The 17208-nt window shown below is 41.7% G+C and overlaps 1 protein-coding gene across 1 annotated transcript in view; it reads right to left on the bottom strand.

Moving 5' to 3' along the window:
• The window catches only part of LOC137273091 (ATP-dependent DNA helicase DDX31-like), a 95229-nt gene that overhangs the window by 37752 nt on the left and 40269 nt on the right, over window positions 1–17208 (bottom strand). The window contains exons 12-14 of the mRNA XM_067805539.1: window positions 9164–9223; window positions 8473–8663; window positions 8152–8230 (exon numbers count right to left, since the gene is read on the bottom strand). Of these exons, the coding sequence (XP_067661640.1) occupies window positions 8152–8230; window positions 8473–8663; window positions 9164–9223 (330 nt within the window). The remainder of the gene's footprint in view (window positions 1–8151; window positions 8231–8472; window positions 8664–9163; window positions 9224–17208) is intronic.

The following is a 17208-nucleotide window of genomic DNA, read 5'->3' on the forward strand; positions in this document are numbered from 1 at the left end:
GGCTCTCCAGGAAGACCAACAATTTCATGGATAGATGAATGGAGCTCTATATAATCCATGCCAATCAGTAAATCAACTATAGGACGACGACTTACTTTTGGAAATGGCACTCCTTTTAGATGAGACCATTTGTGTCTGTATAACTGCCAATCAATGACTGACATTTTACCTGTAACCTTCGTAGTGGTCAAAGCCTCCATTGTTGTATCTACTGATCCATCAGTGCTCTCCAAACCCATTGTCACCAACTTTGTGTCAAATGTTCTGGTCATGTTGTTTAGAACATTGACAGATATCCTTTCAGACTGGCCCTCTAAACCAAGTTCAAATGCAACATCTTCATTTATGTATGAGCAAGTGCTCGCATCATCAAGAAGAGCATTTACCATAATTCTACGCTCTCCATTTTTGAGTATAACTGGAATGGTTCTAAGAGCAGAATAGAAAGATTCCCTGGAGGTTGACATCGTAGTTTGTGATGTTCTATTGACTGATGTTCTATTTGGCACCTGATCTTTCAATGTTGCATCAGGTTTGTGTACATGCAGTAATTGGTGATGATTTGCATTACACTCATTAATGTCACATTTACTGAACCTTTTACATGACTTACCTTGGTGGCCAAAACAAAGACATCTAAAACAGAGTCTTAACTCTTTTGCCCTTTGCCATCTCTTTTCAACTTCAAGTGATATAAAGTTGCGGCATTTCCAAATACCATGTCCTAATTCATGACAGAAGGCACAACCTTTAGATGTACTTCCACTCTGCATGCCAAAATACATTTCGGATTTAGAGCGGCGATTTTCAGAACCACTGTTAACTGAAACACCATGTTTAGCTTCAGAAGCCATTGGCAGAAATTCAGCTTCTTTCACTACCCAATCTCTCAAGCATTCTACTGATTCTTGCCGTTCATGCTCATACACCCATCTCTTGTAATGGGTAATCATACTTTCAGTCATTTTGCTTAACAACAATGCATAGAGGCAACCATCACCAAGTTCCTCAACTTTATCAGCCTCACGCAAGTTGATAACAGCGAGATCAAGCATATCTGAAAATTTATCTAAATCTTTAGAATTTTCCGGTCTCAAGGGTCTAAAATTTCGAATCTCCTCAAGTTTGAGAGCAATTTGCCTGCGTGTACCCCCATATTTACGATCAAGTCGTTCGAGAGCAACGTCATATGCAGTTGCAGAATGACCTAATTTGGCAACAAGTTGAGCAGCAGAACCACCAAGATACTGCTTTAATTGCAATAATTTATATTCATTCGTAGCTGGGGCACGATCCACACATGCCATAAAGGCTGCTTTCCATCCTTCATACAATTTGACATCACCCGTGAACACTGGTATTGTGACTCTTTTCAATTGCCTCCACATGTCCTCCCCAAGATCATGTTTCATGGAAGGCAAACTACTAAAAGTAGGAGGAAGTGCAGTTACAGAGTGCACACTACACGCCTCTGCCTGTTCAACTGGCTTGTCTGCAATTGATACATTATGGTCTACCTTTTTTCTATGATCAACTTTTGGCTTCTCAGATTTGAACAACCTAGACAAACCAGACTTACTACTTCTTGTTGAAGTGGTATCAGAACAATCTCGAAGAAAAGAGTTGGCTTGCCGAATAACAGCATCTATTTCCTCTTCAACTTCATCTAACTCATTTGACAACTTTTGAAAACTGTCATCATTATTTGAATCCTTGTAAATCTGACACATGTCAGCTATAAGACCAACTACTTTGGCCTGTAAAGACCGTGTCCCTAACAACCTTTTTGTTCAAAGGTTCAATCTCCAACAAACTAACTAGCTTGTTCTTAGATTTTGTCAAAGCCGATTTGGACACAGCCTTTTTCTTTTTCAAACTGACAAGTTTCTTGTCTAAATCAACCAAATCACTCGACTGTGACATGTTTCTAACGACTGCCTACTTTGTAGAAAATATGTAATGACAAAACTGTCGAAACTAACTAAAGAATTAACCACGCTCTGCTACCAAATGTTGAAACGAACTACTAAATTTTTCTCCAAAAACAACTCAGGATGATAACATTTATAACCTAAGACGATATAAAATGATATAACTTGAACTCAACAAACTAAATGTGAATGACTCTTCCTTTTCAAACTAAATATGAGAATTTCCTCTATGTTAAATGACTTCTGCTAAACTAATGGCCTGAACGAATATTTCAGGCCATGCAGATTTGAATTATATCTGCTAAACTCCACAGAGTGTATAAAACATCTGATCACTAACGGCAAAACCTAACTCTGAGCCACACAAACTAGCCCAACCAATCCCGACAACCCACGTGGTCTGCTCACCCCAGCCTAGCAAGCAGCACGTGAATCCTGCTTTTTGTCATGATGATGTGTTTTGATGTGGTGTTTCTTGTCTATGAACACTTACTGTGTTGCGTTTTCAAGCCAAATTTTGCATGTCAAGGAACAAAAAACGTAATCTTCAGAACAGTGAGTATTCCCCCGTGTCTGTAGATATGAGCCACAACTGTAGGGATGGAGAATGGAGGAATCTCTCTGATGTAGAAACCAGTGCTGAATATCTAACATGTTTAAGTGTACAGGTTGTACTCCAAGGTGTCCACAGTCTTGAAGAGGTCACATCCTGCAGATGTGGCATGTGGTCCTCTACACTGAGCTTATGACACAAACCAGTCCTTGGATGGGTGACAGTGTTTGGCAGCTTGCTCCTGAGAGTTTCTAGAACGTCAGTCCTGCTCCACAACAAAGCACTTGTGATACATGTGGTCTCACCTTAGGTAAGTGAGTTTGATAAAAATTGCCTCTGTTCAATGAGCAGAAAACGGGCACCTGACTGAATAAAGTAATGTGACTATAACCTTCTAGCACCTAACAGGCAGCTTGGGTTATCTGCGGTAATGAGAATCAGATTGTGATTAAGCGCCAAATGCAATCACTTGGTGTTTGGATACAATATGCTACAGATGATGACTTATTATCACAATATTAAAATCTAAATATTTTAGATATTTAAATACTTCCCTTACCATAGGTCTTGGTAGGTCATAGGCATATTACCTCGAGCTCACCTTAATAGAGATCTGACAGTCATTGATACCTCATGTATCAAAGTGATCCTCCCTCCTGCACAAGCACCGACTATACAAAACTTCACTTTCACTAAGCAGGTCCGAAGAGCCCAGAGAGGGGAGGAGCATCCAGCATTGGGAGGGAATTACCACCCTATAGTAAGGTAAGTATTTAAATGTCTAAAACAGCTAGATTTTAACTTACCTTATCATAGGTCTTACGCATGTGATTTGACAGTAGGACGGTGGTGTCAGGCTCCCGAGGACCGTCACACAACAATAAGACCACAAGCGAAGGGGAATCAGGGAACACTAGCTGACAGAGGGACAGACAGACAGACAGACAGACAGAGATATTATCATACACCCCTCCATGATGGCAATTTCTTTGGAGAGCCACTGGAGAAGCCCAGGTCCTAATCTCATGAAGGTTACTGGCTGAAGGATGAGGAAGATCAGAGCATCGAAAGTGCCCAGGAGGGTTGTATGCAGCCAAACCTGGATGAATAGTCTCTTACTAGACTTTCTCCTAGGTGATGACTTGGCAATATACATCCTAAGAGCCCACATAGGACAACGCAGTAATTCCTCCTTGTCATAGGGTCCTAAGATGGAAGACACTGGAGGAATGGGGAACATTCGGTCTGGTTGTCCTGGCAGTTGCTTCTTCACCACGAAATCCCAAATAAGTCTTAAGTGGACAAAACCCCGGACTGCTCAAAATACACCCTGGTAACATCCAGTGAGTGGATACCGCTAAATCTAGCCGCCGTGGCCAGTGCCAGGAGAAAAGCTGTCTTTCGGGAAAGATTCTCATAAGAAGTAGTGTCCAAAGGTTCATAAGGAGGAGCCCTGCAGATCATCAAGGACGATGTTAAGGTCCCAAGCAAGAGGACAAAACTTGACCTTCTAATCCTCCAGCTTGAAGGTTTTGAGCACTGCTATAATCACCTATAATCACCTGCTTGTCATAAAACAGAGGTAACAGCTGACAAATGAGTCCCTATAGTGTTGCCCTTGAGACACCAGGGGTTCCTAAGAAAAAGGATGAACTGTGCAATGAACTGAAGAGAGGTGTTCTGCGGGTCCTTGGACAACTGTGCGTAAAACTTCTCAAAAGACATTCACTTATCGTATAGAGGGATCAGTGGAAACTTGTTAAAGTGTGAGCAATACCTTTTGCCACATGCATAGAGAAACCTTTGGCCTTCAGTGCTTTCTGCAGATGGTCCAACCATGCACATGGAACCAAGATGGATCTGGATGCAGTTGGCGACTGTGAGGATGATGGAGCAGGTGAGGCCACTCTGGTAACTGTTGCGGATTTCCATTGGCGAGGCAACGCAGGTCTGGAAACCACATCCTGGATGGCCACCAAGGCGCAACCAAAAGCAGATGAATTCTGTCCGTCTGCTTGACCTTGTCTATCACTGCTAGCAACTGTACTGGCGTACTGTATTGGAAAGGCGTACATGTCCAGACCCTCCCACTACAAGGACAAGGTGGCAACTGCCCATGCCTCCAGGTTTGAAATGGGGGATGCGTACGACAGGAGCTGATTGAATTAGGTCGCAAATAGGTCAATCAGAGGATGGCTGTGATTGTGACAAAGCAGGTGGAAGGCTTCTGGATGCATTATCCATTCCGTAAGCGATGGTCTTCCCGGACATAAAAGAGCATCTGCTAGAACATTCCTTCACCCTGGAATGTGCCAAGCTCTCGCCGTGATGCCATTGTCATCCAGGTTACTGGCTAACAGGAATGTCTACTCAATCAGCTGTTTGGATCTGGTCATTCCTTGGATGTGAAACAACCACACCACTAGAATTGTCCAATGCTATCAGGAGTCTGGTGTTCAGTAGAGGTGTCCAATGTTGTACCGCTGGAGATGCCGGTCATCCGCTTGGATGTAAGGCAGGAGGAATCTCTGTAACGACCAGAGCATCAAGCGACTTCTGACTGTCAAGTCCTGGGCTGAAGTGAGAAGACCCAAGAGGGACTGCCACTACCTGAGCATAAGAGGCTTGAATTTTCCTACACTGATCCTGGGAATCGTGATGAGGTTGGAGCGAGTCAGGAACAAGACTCCTAGGAACGTCAGTTCCATGGATGGCCCCAGATGATACTTCTCGATGTTGATAATCCACCCCAGTTGCTCTGGGAGACAGATGGCAAAGTCAAGCTGTTTGTGTAGAACTGACTGTCCAAGTGCTTCATGAGACAGTTGTCTATATAAGGGTCGAAGTCGATGCCCTGAAGATGTAAGAAACGGGTGATTGGCGAAGTAATCCGAGTAAAAAGCCACAGGGCTTTTGAAATGCCAAACGGGAGCACCTTTCACTAGTAGTATGACCCACTGAACATGAATCTCAGATACTTCCTGTGATGATGGTAGGCATCCTAAAGGTTGAGGCTGGCAAGTCAGACCTCGGGCGCAAACTTGGCTTGAAGTTGTTCCTGGGACACCATTTGGAAATGAAGTGCCTCTGGCAGACACAGTTTGTTGCAAGATGCCATGTTGCAAATCTTTCTTGGGCACCAGAAAGATGGGTGAGTAGAACCAAGGAGACTGCTGGGGGTCTAGCACGGTCTCTATAGCCTTCTTGTCTAACAGAGTCTGAATGCTGTCTGCTAGCAGTGATTGCTGGTCTAGAGTGTACTTGCGTCACTGGGGTATTGCAGTCAGAGGTGGTGACACAACGATTGGCAACTTGTAGCCAGTCTTGAGGATGTTGGTTACAAATGAAACTGTCGAGTTTGGCCAGAAGATCTCCATTCTCCTGCCCGTTGGAGTAGAACGAACCAGCATGACTGGCAGTGGGAGGTCCCGCTCCTATCTTCAGCACCCTGAAGTACGAACCTGATGTTGTGTTTGTTGAACACCTGCAGGTAGGGGTCTGATGTTGTGCTTGTTGTGGATGTGGAACTATGAAGCCTTTCCCCCTTCTCCTGCCAGGCATCTTAGGAAGCTACTGGGAGCAGTCCTGCTGATGGCGCTGACCATCGGAGTTGGTCCTGCCTCAACCGCGCCCTCTACAGAAGGCTCCGCAGCGGTGCTTCCCTCTGCTCTCAAAAGTAGATAAGGACACCTCAGTGTTTGTAACTTCCGCATGTTCTCAATATACTTCAGGATCCACCATCAAACAGAAAGTGAGACGTAAAAGGGGCTCTCATCAACTTCTTTTTGAATTCTTCTTGCCACACTCAAAGATGTGCCAGTAAGTCACGAAGAACTTGACCCTGCCATTGGTATAGAGTAAAGAAATGATCAATCCTTGATGCATTTTTCTCTCTTAAATCCCAGGCTGACATAAATAGGTTTCAGCATCCTTTTAAGCGATAGGAAGACAGTGGTGAGCTTGACCGGCGCTTCAGGGATTTATCATGTGCTGCTGTACTATCTGCAAATTCCAAGCTGTGGCTTTCATAATCTCCCTTGCATGACTTCAGAGAGTTGATTGTGATATTTCAGCAAAATCTGCATCCAGGAAGGCAACAACATTGGCAACCATAGGATGAGGCAGCTATATCAATTCTGGAGAAAAACTAATCTCTCTCGGGTCGTCAGTACCAGGCAACCTGTCAGCAAGTACCCCCATCATTTGTCTCATGTAGCATCTCTTGGTTATAATGCGGGGAAGAATAGCGTTCCTCCGGACCATTCCCTGATACAGTAGGAGCATCGTGTCACTGACTAGAGGCAGAAGATGTTGGGCACTGAACAGTGGACGACTACTGAGTCAGAGAAGTGTAAGTAATGTAATGTACGTAGGCAAGGAGGAGGTGACCTAGAATGGGACCAATGATGGCACTTCCTGCGAGTCTGGGGATCTGGAACGTCTCTCCTTATCTGTGGATGACTGGGTAGAGTGAGACCTGGACCCAGATCGGCAGTAGCAACAAAGGTGTGGGCTCCTAGATCGGCAACGAGACCTGGGCGAGCAGGAACAAGACGTCTTAGAGCGACAGGAGTGCTCAGCTTCCAGGTATGGTCCTCTAATTACTGTTTCTGTAAATCCTCTTCATGAGAGACTGTAGAGGAAGGTGCCACCCTAGGGATTCGGTAGTCAGCAGATACAACAGAACTGTTGTGTCATACACACAAAGGAGATACAAACAACAATTTAAATAGTAATAACGTATCAGTAAGCAGCAACTTAGCGAAAACAAAAATATCTGACTCGCAAGACACTTAAGTAAAAGTGAAATTTTTGGAAGGTCCATGCATGCACAGAAAGGGAGATCACGTCTCTTCCCATTCAGGAAACCATTCAAAACCCGAGTCAAAGAACATCGCACCTCTGTTACTAACTCGGACAGCAAATCAGCCATCTCGGACCACATCAAAGAAAACCCTAATCATCAAATAGAGTGGTCTGACATCACAATCCTAGCCAACAACCTAACGGACTTCACCAAACGCAAACTCACCGAAGCCATTCACATCAAACGCCACAAGCCCACCATCAACCGTGACCAAGGATACTTCATTCCATCTGCTTATGATCCACTCCTCTACCAAGCCCAATCTATTGTATAAACATCTCATCCTCCTTCATTGTAACCCCCCTTTATTTGTACATGTCTGGCTTCCATTGACTATCCTTTGTCTACTACTGGCTTCTCCAGCTTTCTGTTTCCCCAATTATGGCATTATGTTGCTCCGGTTATCAATTGTGTTTTCTTTGTATACTATGTTATCCCATTGTTTGTATTAGTATATATATATATATACAAGTTCTGGATTTTATGCCTCATTCATGCTTGACAACGGTACAAGAATCTGCACCGAAACGTCGCTATCACGCAATAAAGAAGTTGTTATCCATACAATTTGTCCTCTTTAGTTTAACAATGGCTACATGGTATAATGAGATCACATTCAGAAGACTGCTGAAACTTTTCATGGTAGTCACTTGGAGCATATTACATAGTACCCATCAAGGTTCAATTTGTTAATTGGAATGATATGGGAAAATGAGCTAACACCCAGAATACAGCTGTGGTAGCTTTTGGACAATCAGTGTCAAAATCTGTCAGTTTATACTGTATAACAGGAGGCTCACCATTTCCTTGTCTGAAGACAGGTCAGTCATCAGCTTCATGAGGACACCCAGCACCCTGTTCATCTTAACCTCCTTCAGGCTGAAATAAATAACTGAAGATTAGATGATCAGACACTATCACACATTACACAGAATCCAGTGACATTATGTTCAGTGAACACCAGGACAAATGAACCTGATGCTGTGTTTGTTGTCATCTGGAAGTATGAACAGGATGTTGTGGTTGTTGAGCACCTGGAAGTATGAACCTGATGTTGTGCTTGTTGAGCACCTGAAAGTATGAATTTATGTTGTGTTTGTTGAGCACCTGGATGTACTAACCTGATGTTGTGTTTGTTGAGCACCTGGAGGTAGTCTACTTCTGAGGGTAGAAGGAAGAGCAGTGACTCTCCCTTTGCCCCTGCCCTGGCAGTGCGCCCCACCCGATGTATGTAGTCTGCCTCCTGAGTCGGAACAGTGTATTGAACAATCCACTGAACATGGGCAAGGTGAAGACCTCGGGCTGCCACATCCTGAAAACAGTATGTACCATGAAACACAAATGAGGTCCACGTTACCCCAACCCAGTTCCATTCTCAAGACAACAATATGTATAAAGAAACACTAACAAGATACACATGTTACCCTAACCCTCTCACATCCTGAAGACAGCAATATGTACCATGAAACACTAACAAGGTCCACGTGTACCCTAAACCCAGTCACATCCTGAAGAGTGAGTATCAAGAAATCCAGTGATCAACAACATGAACATCGATCTGTGCAACTGGGAACCGATGACACGTGTCAACCAAGTCAGTGAGCCTGACCAACCGATCCCATTAGTCGCCTCTTATGACAAGCATAGTCGCCTTTTATGGCAAGCATGGGTTGCTGAACGCCAATTCTACCCCGGACCTTCACGGATCACATCCTGAAGACAACAATATGTACTGTGAAACACTAACAAGGTCCATGTGTTACCCTAACCCTAACTCAATCTAACATGTAGTAACACACTGCCAGTACTTACAGTGCAGAGAAGAACACCATGGGAAGACTTGCTGAATGCTTGGTACACCTCCGTCCTGTCCTGAAACATACAGCAGAATTATCCCAACTCACTCTTAGTTATCTACATTGTCATCTCCCTCTTACTTAACTGTCATCTCACTCATAGTTAACTAATTGTCATCTCCCTCTTAAGTAACTAATTGTCATCTCCCTCTTAAGTAACTAATTGTCATCTCCCCCTTATGTATCTAATTGTCATCTCACTCAAACTTATCTAATTGTCATCTCACTCATAGTTATCTCATTGTCATCTCACTAATAGTTATCTCATTGTCACTTCACTCAAAGTTATCCCATGGGTGAGAAACCCTAGTGAGAAAAACTGTTATCACATATACTCACATGCAAAAGAAACGCAAGTTTCTATCTGAACTGAAGAACCAAATTTGGACCCCTAATTTCATAATACCTTCGGTACATAGTGATGCTTGGCGATGCTTGGAACATTTTCTGTATCATTTTATAAGATCAATGTAGTGGGTATAAAAACCGCCAAGAACTTTGGCATATCCTTCATTGTTCAACAATGCCACGACTAAACCAACATGAGAGGAATCTGGCTATCGGACGTTTACACGCTGGAGAGTCTGTCCAACACATTGCTTGGCACTTTAACGTCAACATAACGACAATCTACCGTCTCCAGCATCGCTATAACACAACACAGTCAACCAATGACCGTCAACGAAGCGGCCGACCAAGGGTCACGACCCCTAGGCAAGATCGTCTCATGACACGGCAACACCAGCGTGATCCTTTCTTAACAGCAAGCCAAACTGCTCGGGATACTGTCGGGACACATAATCGACGCATAAGCCGTGACACCTTTATCCGACGGCTGCACGCCACCAACCTACGATGTCGCCGACCAGCACATCGTCCAATACTCCGACCACACCATAGACAAGCACGACTTCAATGGGCACAGGGTCATCAAAATTGGCGTCAGCGTTAGTGGAGACGTGTCATCTTCTCTGATGAGAGTCGCTTTTGTGTGTCACATGCAGATGGACGGGTCAGGGTTTGGAGACGTCAACGAGAGCGTTTTGCTGACCGAAACGTGTTGGAAAGGGATGCATGGGGTGGTCCTAGTGTCATGATTTGGGCCGGAATTGGACTTAATGCTAGGCTTGGACCAATGTGCTTCCAGAATGTGGGTCAAGGTCGAGGACGCGGCATCACAGCTCAGCGTTACATTGACCAAGTCATCAGACCTCATGTTGCTCCATTTTTTGCCCGACATCGGAATCACATTTTCCAGCAAGATAATGCTCGTCCGCATGTTGCAAGACTTACCATGGCCTTTCTTCAACAGCACAACATAAACGTCATGCAATGGCCGGCCATTAGCCCTGACCTTAACCCCATCGAGCACTTGTGGGATGAGATTCAGAGGCGTCTCCACCAAGTGCAACCAGCGCCTGCAACTGCTGATGACCTGCGCACAGCTGTACTGGAAGTGTGCAGAATGATCCCAAGGGCCTTCACAAATCGTCTGATCAACTCTATGTACAAGAGATGTGTGGCAGTGATCAATGCTAATGGTGGGCACACCAGGTATTGAATGACGTAATTCAAATGATCGAAATCGGAAAATGCAATTGCTGACACAAATTGTAAAGACCTTATTGAGTATGGATACCAATGAACTGTGTTTGCTCAAATTTCTGTAATCTGACTCCACTCGTATTTGTATACTTAACTGTTGAAAAAGAAATACAGTGATGCTACATGTCAGACTTGCGTTTCTTTTGCGTGTGAGTTTATATGTGTGAGATTGATATTGTGTGTGGACGTGTCAGTTACGAGCTCTGAAAAATGGGCATTTCTTTAGCCCAATACAGAGCCAAAATAGGCACATTTTGCCAACCAAACAAGATAAAAGGCCTAAGTATGCATGGACTAAAACTTGAGAGGTGTTACCTCTCGCTAGGAGTGCGTTTAATTTGTCTGATGAGTGTCCTACTTATCACATGTGGCGATGTCGAGTCAAACCCTGGACCCACTACACGACAACAAACCCTGGCTGTGGACGAATCGGGTGCACTTGGCATAAACGTGAGTGAAAAGGACAGCACTGATATATTGACCATACTCCTTGAAATGAAAACTGATATCAAATCTATGAACAAAAACTTTGTAAACCTCAGTGACAAGGTCGACAAGATGGCGACAGATTTCAGCAGCCAACTTCATCATCTACAACAAGAAAACAAAGAGCTAAAGTCAAAACTATCAGCGATGGAAGATAAGATTACTGACTTCGAATCTAGGAACCGAAGAGAAAATCTAATTTTCCATGGGATTCCCGGCGATAAAGGCGAGACGTGGGAACAATCGGAGAGTAAGGTGCGTCAGTTTCTATCTGAAGATTTACATATGGGCAACGCCTACGAGATGGTGATAATACGAGCACATCGGCTAAATCAGCGGAAGCCAGGTTCTCCAATCATTGCGAAATTTCTGACATCTAAAGATAAGAGCGACATCTTCAAGGCATCACGTGCGGACAGGACTGAGGGATCACAACACAAGCGTGTGACAGAGGACTTCCCCCAGAAAATACGAGAGGACAGACGAGCACTTTCACCTTGGTTTGTGAAGGCAAGGAATGCAGGAAACAACCCGAAGATGAGGCAAAATAAGCTTATTGTAAATGGTCAAGTGTTTGTGTATGATAGGAATTCCCAAAACATCGTGAAAGAGAAAGGATCGCACAAAGAACCGCCATACTCAAACAATAACACAACCACGTGGGCCAGTTTGTTTGGACCCGGAAATGAAATAGACAAGGAAGGTGAAGGACGGACACAGTCGGAAGATAAACAAACCGACGAATGATGCGATGGCCATGGCCTTATTTTCAACATTCTGACGTGGAATATCGGCGGTCTACATAAACATGACAATGAATATTCCCAGGTGAAACCTTTGTGTCATAATTTCGATATAGTATGTTTTTGTGAATCATTTGTAAAGGCTCATAACGAATTTTCCGCCTGTTTGTCCGGTTTTCGAGCAGTCAACGCTGTGAGAGATAAAATGAAACAGTTAGGCCGCCACAGTGGCGGAGTCACCGTGTTGATAAAGGAGAAATGGCTACAGGATGATATAATTACAAGACTTTATGATCATTTTCAAAACACTGTTGTTTTACTTTTCTCAACTAAGTGCTTGCATTGGGATAGAGACACTCTGCTTATATTTACTTATATCTCGCCAGAGGGCTCTCCAGTGTATGATGCTAGTGACAGTGATGGAATTGCCATGCTTGAACATTACTTAAATATTATAGCTGCTGATCACCCGGACAAGCAACTATTTCTAGCTGGTGACCTAAATGCTAGGACTAAAGACTTTTTAGACTTCATTCCTAATGATAATATTGATTTTATTGTAAGAGATGTTGATGATTATCCCTCAGATGATTTTGAAATGTCCAGATCAAGTAAAGACAACATACATCATAACAACTTTGGTAAAAAACTGATGGAACTGTGCTGTGCATTTGGAATCCATATCATGAATGGTAGACTATATGAGGATAAACAAGGACAGTTTACTTGTGTTACACATAATGGTTCTAGTCTAGTAGACTACATGATTGCATCAACATCTGTGTTTCCTAGAGTTGCTAATTTTGGTGTTGGTACATGTGATGTGTCTGATCATTTTCCTATTTACTGTTCTCTGAATATCCAGCCACCCAACATTACTGGTGTGCTCGAGTCACCTGTAGCAACAGATCCTCCAACTAGCAATTGCATAGAGAGTAATTCAACAACAGTATGGACTAAATACGTGTGGAATGAAGAGCTCTGTGATATGTTTATCTCTAAGTTCCAAAGCCTGTATGGAAAACTACATAGAGAATTATATCACTATATAGACATTAATATTGAAGATTCATTAAATGTTTTTACTGAGCTGTACCAAAGAGCTGCAGAACACAATAGGAAGGTATTTTCAGGTTTCCATGACATTAATTCCAAACCTCAGCCCCCATGGTGGGACGAAGAACTTGAACAATTAAAACATTTGAAATATAAAGCACTGAGAGACCATAGAGATAATAACTTAGATATATTGATTTATAAAACCCTACGTAAATCATTCAAGAAGACTTTCAACTACAAACGAACAGCTTACTTTGATATTCAAAAAGAAAAACTTATGGCAGCGAGAAACAACCCAAGAGAATTCTGGAGAACACTAAAGCAATCAGGTTCAATATCAACACCTGACAAAACATACGATATAAGTTGTGAAAACTGGTACAATCACTTTTCAGGGCTTCTTACTGAGTGTTCTGGTAATGTGCATGACAGAGATATCAATTCAGAGGTCTACAAGGATGAAGAGCTTGTAACATTAAACTGTGACATTACCGAAAATGAAGTCTTATTTCACATTGATAAACTGGCAAAAAACAAGTCCCCTGGACCAGATGGTATTGCAATTGACTTCATTAAAGCTTCTAAGACATTTATCAGTAATTACTTAACAGTGCTGTTTAATAAGATTTTCCAGGAAAGTATTTTTCCTGTGCACTGGGGCAGAAGCATTATTTGTCCTTTCTATAAATCTGGTGGCAAAAGTAACCCTAATAATTACAGAGGTATTTCTCTTATTGATTCAGTGTGTAAAATATTCACTTCCATTCTTAACAGTAGATTACAGGTTTGGTGTGAGGAGAAGAATATTATTCATGAAGCACAGGCAGGATTTAGGAGCAATTATTCTACCACTGACCACATTTTCTCACTTCAAGCTATGGTTCAGAAATACTCAGTTAAGAAAAAAGGAAGGTTCTACTGTCTGTTTATTGATTTCTCTAAGGCCTTTGATACAGTTAATCACAAAATTCTTCTGTCAAGTCTGAAAAGAGTTGGTGTGGGTGGTAAATTCTATAACATCTTGGTATCAATGTATGATAGGTTGTCAGCCTGTGTTAGAACATCTAAAGGTCTGTCAAGCTATTTTGATTGTAGTATAGGTACTAGGCAGGGCTGCATCCTCAGTCCCCAACTGTTTATTATCGTCATTAATCAGCTCATGCAAAGTATGGAGCAATTTGGCGGCCGTGGTGTATTTATTTCACTTAACGTTAATAACCTATATGCTCTAATGTTTGCGGACGATGTTTCCTCAGTCTCAGATACAGCATTCCAGCTACAGAAGAAGATTCATGGCCTTGAGAATTTTTGTCGAGTCACTGGTATGAAGGTCAATATTGATAAGACTAAGGTTATTGTGTTCAGAAATAGTGGGCCCCTTAGACAGTATGAAAAGTGGTTTCTTTTAGGGCAAAAGCTGGAAGTTGTTTCATACTACAGGTATTTGGGTATCGTGTTTACTCCTAGGTTAGTGTGGACTAAAGCTCACACTACTCTTGCATCACAAGCCAATAAAGCCGTTATGGCTATCTTTAGATTCCAAAAACGTGTAGGTTTTCTGTCATGTGCAGATCTTTTTAGAATATTTGATGCTATGGTAAAACCGATTCTCTGCTACGGTTCAGAAATTTGGGGTGTTACCCACTGTAAAATCATCGAACAAATACAGATAAAAACATGTAAATATTTCTTAAAAGTTGGTAAAAATACTTGCAACAACATGGCACTAGGTGAATGTGGCAGATTCACTCTTCAGCTTACTTATATGTCAAAGGCAGTTAAATATTGGTGTAGACTTTTAACTCTCCCAAGTTGTAGGTTGCCCCACCAGTGTTATTTAATGCTAAAGTCACTAGATGAATCTGGACGAACGACTTGGGCATCTCATATCAAGAATATATTATACAGACTTGGGTTTGGCTTTGTCTGGATTGCACAGGATATTGGTAATATTGATGTATTCATGTCTGTTTTTAAACAAAGACTATCTGATAATCTTTCACAAGACTGGTTCTCATCGCTACATAATACAACCAAGTGTTCTAATTATATACTCTTTAAGTCCACCTTGAATGTCGAATCTTATCTCTCTATAGATATTGCCCCATATTTGAGAAATTCTTTAACAAAATTTAGATGCGGCAAATATAAACTTTGTTCTGAGACTGGCAGATACAACAATATCCCTTATGATTCAAGATTCTGTCACTTTTGCTATCAAAAGAATTTGTATGTAATTGAAGATGAAATACATGTTTTACTTTATTGTAAAGCCTACCTAGACATAAGAAAAAAGTTTCTGGATAAATATTTGAAACACCCTATATCACAACACAGTTTTATAAACATTATGACCTCAAAAAATATAGATGTTATAAAAAACTTATGCCTATTTTTATATAATGTTGGGAAAATAAGAGATTCTGATGTATTTAGATAAACGCATGTAAATTCTAATTATACCTATGTTTGTATATTGGGCCACTGGCCTATTACTGAATAAAATGTCTGTCTGTCTGTCTGTCTGTCAGATTGATATCTAATCCTGTGATTGGCTACTCCATGGTGATGACCTAGGGTCAGGTTATGATGGACTACTTTCACTGATAAGTTACTCATGCTTCAGTCAAACAGCAACCTGCTTCAGTCAAACAGCAACCTGTTACTCATGCCAAAAACAACACACATTACACCTTCCTGTTATTTTCACTATTCAAACATAAAGAGATATTTATACAATGAAAAGCAATTAGAATAAATATAACACAAATCTGAATTTTAATTTATTTTATTAAATGTGCTGTTCATGAATTAAAAATGGCATAAACAATCAGTGATATCTATGTAAACAGTTATGTGGAAATCGCCGTTAGAGATAGAGGCTGGGATTCCCTTTGAATCTTCAACATGTACAACATTGGCACTTTTACCAGGGAGATGTGACAAATGTCATATATCGTCTTACAAACATACCTGTCATGATAACATTAGTGACTGTCCACTGTGAGATTGATTTGCCTTGTGGTTTCTCTGATGATTTGATGACAATGACATTTTCACATGGTAATTCTTTCGATAAATGTCCACTCCCAATTCCGAGCTACTATGTGATTCAAATGTGATCAAACTAACTCAGAACCAAGACACACTCATTGAAACAGTAATGTACAACATGGAACGATTGTGAGGGTTCATGTGGGTTCACATCCTTTCAATCGAACATGTACAGGAACGGCTGATGTACACATAAGCCATTGCTTAAGCTCTTCCTCTGGCGCGTAATAAAGCAAAGTCCATGTGCTCATAACATACAGGATGTAATCAACTCACATTTCACACTGCCAACTCTGCAACAATCCATTCCAGTTTCTGGCTGCGGTAAGGAAGAGTAGTCCCCCATTGATAGTAAATGTAACCTCAGCAAACTCACATTCACGTACACTGGGTACAATTTATTACACACTCAATAATTTTGTCTCTGGTAGATGGGATGACACTGAATGAAAACTGGTACACAAGTACAGATACCCAATGTGAAGAACAAAACAATCTCCCAATGATGACAACCACCAAACTATAATGATGACGGCATAAGCTCAAATATTTTATGCTTGCAAGAATTAAAATCATCCACATTCACATCGTAACATCATTGTTTTACTGTGTTTAATTTTCTGTGGTCTTATCTATTTGCATTTTCACTATTGCCTTGACGACGCAAAGATGTGGCAGAAATGTTTTGGTGGATGGTCATCTTGGAGATGAGGAGTGATTAGGAAGCAAAGTGACGTCACTCATTCATAATGTTGTGTTCAGTGTTACTGTGCAGCTATGATGAGAAAATACATTTGAATCTATTTGACCATAAAACGATGTGATTGTATGGTATGTAATAAATACAAATTCCAAGATAGATGGTATCATACAGAGACTCACTTTCGCTTGCTAAATACATTTTTAAACAACTTGTAAGATAAATGGTATCTAACAGACACTCAGTTAGTAATCTCTATGTCAACTTTCTCATATCTATCACATTGTCTTCCTATTTAGAGTTCATTTCACTTAGATTTGACATCTAATTGTAACCTCCGCATTACGAGTCTAA

Source organism: Haliotis asinina, chromosome 2, assembly GCF_037392515.1.
Source record: "Haliotis asinina isolate JCU_RB_2024 chromosome 2, JCU_Hal_asi_v2, whole genome shotgun sequence".
Taxonomy (NCBI): domain Eukaryota; kingdom Metazoa; phylum Mollusca; class Gastropoda; order Lepetellida; family Haliotidae; genus Haliotis; species Haliotis asinina.